At 43.6% G+C, this 7,985-nt stretch overlaps 1 protein-coding gene across 1 annotated transcript in view; it reads right to left on the reverse strand.

The window, feature by feature from the left end:
• The window catches only part of nfkb2 (nuclear factor of kappa light polypeptide gene enhancer in B-cells 2 (p49/p100)), a 14,223-nt gene extending 6,888 nt beyond the window's left edge, over positions 1 to 7,335 (reverse strand). The window contains exons 1-13 of the mRNA XM_031579085.2: positions 7,119 to 7,335; positions 6,584 to 6,642; positions 4,666 to 4,708; positions 4,419 to 4,494; positions 4,186 to 4,226; positions 3,465 to 3,563; positions 3,117 to 3,268; positions 2,659 to 2,771; positions 2,250 to 2,408; positions 1,516 to 1,620; positions 1,297 to 1,385; positions 687 to 825; positions 219 to 365 (exon numbers count right to left, since the gene is read on the reverse strand). Coding sequence (XP_031434945.1) covers positions 219 to 365; positions 687 to 825; positions 1,297 to 1,385; positions 1,516 to 1,620; positions 2,250 to 2,408; positions 2,659 to 2,771; positions 3,117 to 3,268; positions 3,465 to 3,563; positions 4,186 to 4,226; positions 4,419 to 4,494; positions 4,666 to 4,708; positions 6,584 to 6,642; positions 7,119 to 7,148 — 1,252 coding nt within the window. The 5' untranslated portion in view covers positions 7,149 to 7,335. The remainder of the gene's footprint in view (positions 1 to 218; positions 366 to 686; positions 826 to 1,296; positions 1,386 to 1,515; positions 1,621 to 2,249; positions 2,409 to 2,658; positions 2,772 to 3,116; positions 3,269 to 3,464; positions 3,564 to 4,185; positions 4,227 to 4,418; positions 4,495 to 4,665; positions 4,709 to 6,583; positions 6,643 to 7,118) is intronic.
• Positions 7,336 to 7,985: the final 650 nt, after the last annotated feature.

Consider the following 7,985-nt stretch of genomic DNA (forward strand, 5'->3'; position numbering starts at 1 on the left):
CTCTGTTTAAGAAATGTACTTTGTGTATTTGTCAGTGTTGCACAGCGGAAAGCTCAAATGAAACAAGATGTCCGCAATCAAGAGATTTGGACTGAGGCCTGGCAATGCAGCCTAGAACGGCACAAAATTCAGTATTCACTAGGTTTGGAGTTTCTCCTCACATGGCTACATATAGCTCATATGGTGAAGATGTATGTCGTGAGGCAAACGCTGCCTACCTGCTCCGCCTCCCAGGCCTCCGCCTGCGCCTCCAAACCCTCCTGCGCCCCTCCCCGAGCCGCCTGCACCCCCCTGGGGCCCCGGCCACGAGTCGAAGCGCGGCTGAGGAAGGGACTTTTGCCGTTTCCGCTGGACTTCCTCTTTATCTGATTACACACGGATGGAGTAGATATATAAGAGAAAGAAAAAGAAATGTGTCAAAATGACATCAGACTGACTGTCTAAATGCCCAAATGGCTACGCACAGCACGGAGAGGGGACAAACACTAGTGCACCCACTAGAGCACAGGGCACCTGGGGGTTGCGTTGAGGTTTACCTTGAACATGGGGGACGTAGGTGAACTGGGGCTTGCGTTGAGGTTTACCTTGAACATGGGGGACGTAGGTGAACTGGGGGTTGCGTTGAGGTTTACCTTGAACATGGGGGACGTACATGTAGGTGAACTGGGGGTTGCGTTGAGGTTTACCTTGAACATGGGGGACGTAGGTGAACTGCTTGGGCTCACTGCAGTCTCCCCCTTTCTTCCTCTTCAGCTGCAGGAACACTGTGACAGATTTTTCTATTTCTGTGCTGTGGTACGCTGGCGTCTTAAACACGATGGCATACTGCAAGCATAGAAAGGAGATAGATATTGTCATTTACACTGAATGGAAATAGAAAATGAACTGTCAGTAATGAAAAATTTGAATCAGAAAACCACTAATAGTCAGATACAGGAAGTTTGCTGTATGCTGTGATATGCTGAGGTCAGTTGCTAAACAGTATAAAGGTGAACTGAAAACACAGGTATATTTTGGTTTAAGTTGGTAGAAGGATCCATCTGACGTTCACCTGTGTGACTGTTAGCCTGCAACATACATACATGCATACTTACCAGAATCACACCCTGATACACAGATTACTAGCCACCAACACCAGTGCTTTGAGCAGATCACAGCTGATTCACGCAACTCTTCAAATAACTGCTAACTCAACTCAAAGGCGCTACAGAGGTTAAGACCCCATCGAGCGGCGGTCAGTAAGATGATCATGCGCTGAAAAACAAACCACAGTTCCTCACACACACACACACACACCTGTTTGTGCACATCTGTGGGAGAGAAATCCCCATAGGCCTCCCAGCCCCCCTCATCATCCTCCTCGAAGAAGCGAATGTCAATGTCATCTGAAGGTCACAAAAAGAAAGGGGGGGGTCAGGGTGAGATCTTTTTTTTTTTTTTCAGAAATAAGGGAAAACTGGGAAAATCAGGTAGAAAAAGTTAAGAGGATTAAGGTGTTACTGCGTACAAACTCACCTTTTTGCACTTTATCACAGAGCAGAAAAATCTCATCACCTCCCATCACAGAGCCACAGCTCTTGTCCATCCGTGAGATCTTCAGGTTGGAGGCGTTGGGGGATTCTGGGTAGCGAAAAAGAAAAAAGTTAATGTTAATGCTTTTCTAATCAGCTTAAGCAGAATTCAGACATGAAATAATAACTGATTCATTAGATAAATGAATTAACTGAAATGATACTATAATAAAGCTTTGATGTATTATGATAATGAGACAGTGTGCAGCTCAGCACAATACAGAGGAATCAATATCCCTTAATGAGCTGTTCTTCTTCTTTCTTCTCTGAAACAAATCAGCAACAGAATGCAGCAAAGTACAGCTCAGTGGCATGAAGAGCTCGACTCACTGCTGTCGTAGATGTGGTTGGAGATGACAATGATGATGAGAGAGAGAGAGAGAGAGATAGAGGGAGGGAGAGATGGAGAGAGGGAAGGAGAGATAGAGGGAGACTCACTGCTGTCGTAGATGACAATGATGATGAGAGAGAGAGATAGAGGGAGGGAGAGAGAGAGATAGAGGGGGAGAGATAGAGGGAGAGAGATAAAGAGAGAGAGGTAGAGGGAGGGAGAGAGAGAGATAGAGAGGGAGACTCACTGCTGTCATAGATGTGGTTGGAGATGACAATGATGATGAGAGAGAGATAGAGGGAGGGAGAGAGATAGATAGAGGGGGAGAGATAGAGAGGGAGACTCACTGCTGTCGTAGATGGGGACGGAGATGACAGGCTTCAGGGCTCTGGTGAAGGCCCCAGTGCTGTCCTGGAGGTATGCCGTGAACTTCAGCCGCACAATGTTGAGGTCCATGGACTTGGTCAGCTCTTTGGCCTCGTTAGCGATCGCCTGATCGTCTGAGTCTGGGAGTATGTGCGCATGGGCATGACAGGGAGACAGAGCAGAAGAAGAAAGATAAGGGGGGCGAGGAGGGACAAAATACATGAGGTGCACTTAGAGCTAAGACAGCGGAATATATTCATAAGTCAAGAGTCATGTCATGAATGGAGGATGGCACAAGCGCTTGTTGTATGCATATGAGGATACAAAACAAACGAATCATTCACCAGTAGTTATCTTCATGCTATGCTAATGATGACGGCAGTCCCTTACCACTGAAATGGTAGGTTGACTCGGCCGGCCTTCTCCTCTCCTCTCTCAGTCTCTTCACCAGCACGTCCTGTACTCCCCGTTTGGTGACGTGCAAAATACCCAAATTACTGAACCTGGAGACACACAGAGACACAGAGACACAGAGACAGCAAATCCAATTACATACTGACACCAACGACAAGGCAGAATATGGCACCAAGGATGCAGTCTGGGAAATGGAATGGGTAGGTGTTGTTGAAGGTGAAATAGGTCGCTTTTATGCACCAACAAAGGAGGCCATGTTTGTTGACAGTGGGAAAAAAAAACAGTTTGTCCATAAGGCCTACGCAAGTCTGGCACCAACCAGCCCTGACGCCATCTTTGTCAGGCAGGCCCTGCAGGTAAGGACCCAAACACTGTGCCTGAAGGTCATTGGGTCCAAACTCACTGTGCCTGAAGGTCATTGGGCCCAAACTCACTGTGCCTGAAGGTCATTGGGTCCGATGTCCATGGTGCAGGTCCCGTTCTCGTTGCACTGCCTCCCCACCAGACTGTGAGCATGGACACGCGGCGGGTCGGTGTGGGTCACCAGCTGTACCTCCACCCGAGCGTGCCCCACATAGTTACACACCTGCATTGACAAGTAGGGTCTCGTTAAAGGGGAGTACAATGGGGAGCCTTGCTTACCACTAAAGTAGCTTATTCTACATCTGTCAATATGGAGCGTAGCCTTTTTCATATGTACACAACCGCACAAACACAAATGTTTACAGTACTGGCACTACAAGTTATAGAGTATAGAACTAGAAAGAAGAACATGGGTTGACCTTGACAGTAGGGTACGTCCTCCTGTTCCTCTCACTGGAAGCTCCAGGCAGCCCTCCGTGCGACGGACCCTCACATTCATATCGGAAGCGAAAGCCTCGCTGATATCACACAGCGGACACAGGGAAGAATCAGGGAAAGAACATAAGAACACACAGAAAGGTCAAGGGGGTATTCCAAGTTGTTAGTTTAGTGACAAGTTAACTCAAGAGTAAGGGCGACAGTGGTACAGGAGGTAGAGAAGTCGTTTAGTAATCAGAAGGTTGCTAGACACTGAACCCCTAATTGCTCCTGATGTGCAGTGTGCCATCAGTGTAAATGTAAAATGTGTATACATCCTTGTAAGTCGCTTTGGATAAAAGCGTCTGCTAAATGACTAAATGTAAATGTAAGGTAAGCCTCCTAACAGAAGAGCCCAGTGGCTGTGTTTTGCTAGGAGAATGAAGCCATAAGGGCTCTACTATTAAGAGATTTACCACTTATTCTGAGTTAATTTACCCAGGTTTGTCATTTACTATGCACTTGGAATACCACCCAGGTCACGTAAGACAAAAATCATGCCAGGAGTCTAACTATAACATAACAGAGCTCCACAGATGTCAAAACCACATACCTAATCTTGGATCAACAACAGATATCAACTTTTAAGACCAGACTGACACAACAATTTTTATCCCTAGTAGCATAAATGTAAAAAGTACAAAATGGTAAGATTTTAATTACCTGTTTTGGTTCCTCTATGATTTGTAAATAGGGTCCATCAACTTTAAAAACAGAGAAACTCTCTTAAACATATATACTTAGGAACACATGGGTCAGAAAATGAAACAGGCACATTGAATTTAGTTTCAATGACAAAGCTGTTTCTTCAAATGATAGTTAGTCTGGATGTAATGCGACACGAGGCTAATCTTTTTATCAGTAAGAATTTGGAGCATCTGGCACTCCAGACTCACCTGTTTCGATGACAAAAGGTTCATTCTTAATGTCTAAATGTGGCATGAAATGATTGTAGCTGTTGTCCATTAGCAACTGTGGAGACAGAATGTAATTCAGTAAAGCCAGGACATTGGCTAAAAAGTAGTCTGGTGTAAACAAACAGGGCTGAGCTTCAAAACTACTTTGTAAGGTTGAGGATGAGACATATTAGAACTTTATGACCACTATCCTCAAATATAACACTGATTATGAAAAGTACCGTACCTCACTCTCTAGCATTTTCATGTTGTACTGGGACTCGTCCATTCTGAAATAGTGAAAAAAGTCCGCGTGAAAAACAAACACTGGTCTAGGACGTGTCTCAGAAACGGCACTGAGGCAAGCAGTAGATTAGTACACAGCACTAGGAACCCTTTCGGTAGTCAGACAAATCTATTTGGTCCATGCTAAGCTCCCTTAATCTTGACCAAGACTCCTCACTCTACGAAGAAAAAACAACACGTCAGAACAAAGGCAAAAATGGTGCTGGTGTTCGAGAAATGACAAAAGCGAGGTTTGCTTTCACTTTCAGCTGGCTAAATGGTGGCGGTTGTGCTGCTTCTCTCTCTCCCCTCTCTCTCGCCCCCTCCCTCCGCCTTGCTCGCTCATATTACTTCCAGGAAGTGGACTGCAGAAAAAAAAGGAAAGCCCCGTGAATACCGACTCAGTGCTGCCACTGATGTCAGAACCAGAAACACCAGCCAGTGCTCTCCCTCCACACGCCAGTGCTCTCCCTCCACACACTGAGACATGAACCAGATACACACACCAGTGCTCTCCCTCCACACACTGAGACATAATAATAATAATAATAATAATAATAATAATAATAATAATAATAATTAATTTTATTTGTAACGCACATGAACCAGAAACACACACCAGTGCTCTCCCTCTGTTTTTAGATAGTTGTAATATTGTTGTGTTATATGTTGTCCCTCGTCGCACCAACAGGAGCAGCACTCCAAATTTCGCTGTATGCGAATACAATGACAATAAAGGCTTTTCTATTCTATTCTATTCTATTCTACACACTGAGACATGATGTCCATGCCACTATTCTATGATTACTTTTTCCTTTTGTTTTTTCAACACCAGGGGGAAAACGCTTGTCGTAGTAACATTATTGTAAGACGCTGGATGACTGAGATGAATATGTAAATGTTTGAAAAGAATTTCTAATCAAACTGAAACGCCCTCTCTGTTGTGAAATGACACGGCCTTTCACATTCCTATAAAGCAAGGACATGGAATACCCCAAAGGGGTTCAAGGGATTGCCCACAAATCTTCTACCCCTTTCTACCTGATTTCATGTAGCAAATTCCTGTGTTCTCACAGAGTGATTTAGAGAGAAAGGTGACAGACTGTTCTTGTCACAAACTACATAGCACTAAACTGTCAAATCAAGTGCAGTCATCCAACCTTAGTAGGCTGGTGGAATTTCGCAAGATGTTCATTCATGAACTCCTGACAGGAGCCAGGGGGGATTTCAAGAGTTGTGATAAATGCTCATGTCAATAGTTCATGCTCCAAAATGAGAAGTAGAAAATGGCTAATTTTGTATAACAAACATCCTTGGGCTATCATGAATGAATACTGTTGACACAAATATTAAAAAATAACAGCATGACATATGTGACAAATAACTTTCGACTACATTTGAAACGACAAATTCATGAAACTTCAACTGGCTTTTTGGCACTGCATTTTCAACCATTGGTGACATTAGGATAAAAAGAAGTTTCCCAACATTTTCAGGACCATAAAGACCAAAGCCAATGGCAATGGCCAATTGCCTGTTTTACATGTAACATAGGCCATCAATGAATTAACACATGGATTTAGTCAAATCTAATGTGTATTCAAGTCAAGTGCTCTGGTGATTTTATCAGGTCGATAGTTTTCCATCCCAAAAGCTGCACATTTGACAAACCAGTTTATGTCTGCACAAAGTCAGGCTACATCTTGATCATCTACAATTGCAACTCAACACCCCCTTTATCCACGACAAGACTGCCAAAATTACCCAATGGTAAGGAAATAGAAATATGTGACTAATACGCCCTACATTAAAGGTTCATCTGAGCAAACATTTGAACTCATAGCTAATACAGTTTTGCATACAATTTGACAAGCACTCACCTCAGTCCTCCCGACATGCCGTTTGCAACAGGGTCATCAGATCTGATTTTGCTCTGCAACTGATAACAAAACGTGTATAGATGAGTTACTGTTATTACCCATGGATGTGATTCCCCCTTTTCCCCTCAGCAATTAGGCAAGCGAAGTCACCACGCTTTTAGGTAGGCTGCCCATAACGTAAAAGTCCTACAGGGGAAATTCCAGATAAGTAGGCTATGCATCCTGCTTTAACCACTTCATCAAAATGTTGAGTTTTTCGAATAATAAATTACAGAATGTGCCGTAAATATAGCTGCATATTCTCGTTGACTGACTTTTGTTGTCAACACACGGATCTGTGAATGATGTGAGGTTTAATCAAGTTTCGTCTCTTCATCGGCCTAGCTTACAAACGGCTGTGAATGCACGACAGAGCCCATGCGTGCAACTAAACAGCTTTGACATTGATATGTTGATATGTTATATCGAACTAATCTGACATTTTCAACCTCATGAAGTTGTCATATAAGATATTCAATTCATGGTGCCGTCTTACCTCCAAATGTGAAGTCCAGATATTGGTCATTACAAGCAGACACTTGACAAACAGAAATAAAGAACAAAATAGGCGAATACAAGTAAAAAGTTCTGAAGAATTCTACAGAACGAAATCCAGAGTTGCTGTTTGTATTCCAAAAGACAAATCCAGTGTTTACGCAGAGAAGCAAGTCTTCACAACACGAGTTGTTCTCTAACATCTGGAAAGCCCCGGACTGTTGGGGGAATTCCGAGACCGCGTGGCCATGTCACCACCAGCGATTGGACTGCGCTGTTCCCTGCCTGTTAGAGTGAAGTCCCACCCACCTGTCAACTAGGCGACTGTCAGATGCAAGTTCTTTCCTCTTTTCTCTAACTAATTTAAGTGACAATTCATGTGACAATTCAGGAGAGTACTGACTGTCCCTTGTAACATTATGTAATAATATATTAAGGATTATATTTTCGTAGTCTCAGAATACAAAAGCGAAACATTGTTGAAACAGCTGCCGTCAATCAAAACATTCCGTCCACCACTAATTCTGGGAGAAAATGTATGATATATATAGACCGAATTACTATATCTTCCGACTCATCTTGCCATTGCCACACCATGTTATAACATAGTCTGTTAATAATTCCGTAATTTCTCAGGTTTGTCGGCTATAGCGTGACTGACGGTGATTGTAGACTACGCTCCAAACCAGTTAAAACGACAGGCACTTTCAAATAAAGACCCAAAAAGGATCCAAATCACAAATAATTATGTGTGTTCACTGTGTTGATATCCTCCTCTTCAGGGGTGATGCAACAACGGATTTAAGCCATTGAGGAGCCTGATCTACGCCACTCTTTCCAATGTACCTGCTTTCTTGGCCACTGCCGA

The sequence above is a fragment of the Clupea harengus genome, chromosome 13 (genome assembly GCF_900700415.2).
Source record: "Clupea harengus chromosome 13, Ch_v2.0.2, whole genome shotgun sequence".
Taxonomy (NCBI): domain Eukaryota; kingdom Metazoa; phylum Chordata; class Actinopteri; order Clupeiformes; family Clupeidae; genus Clupea; species Clupea harengus.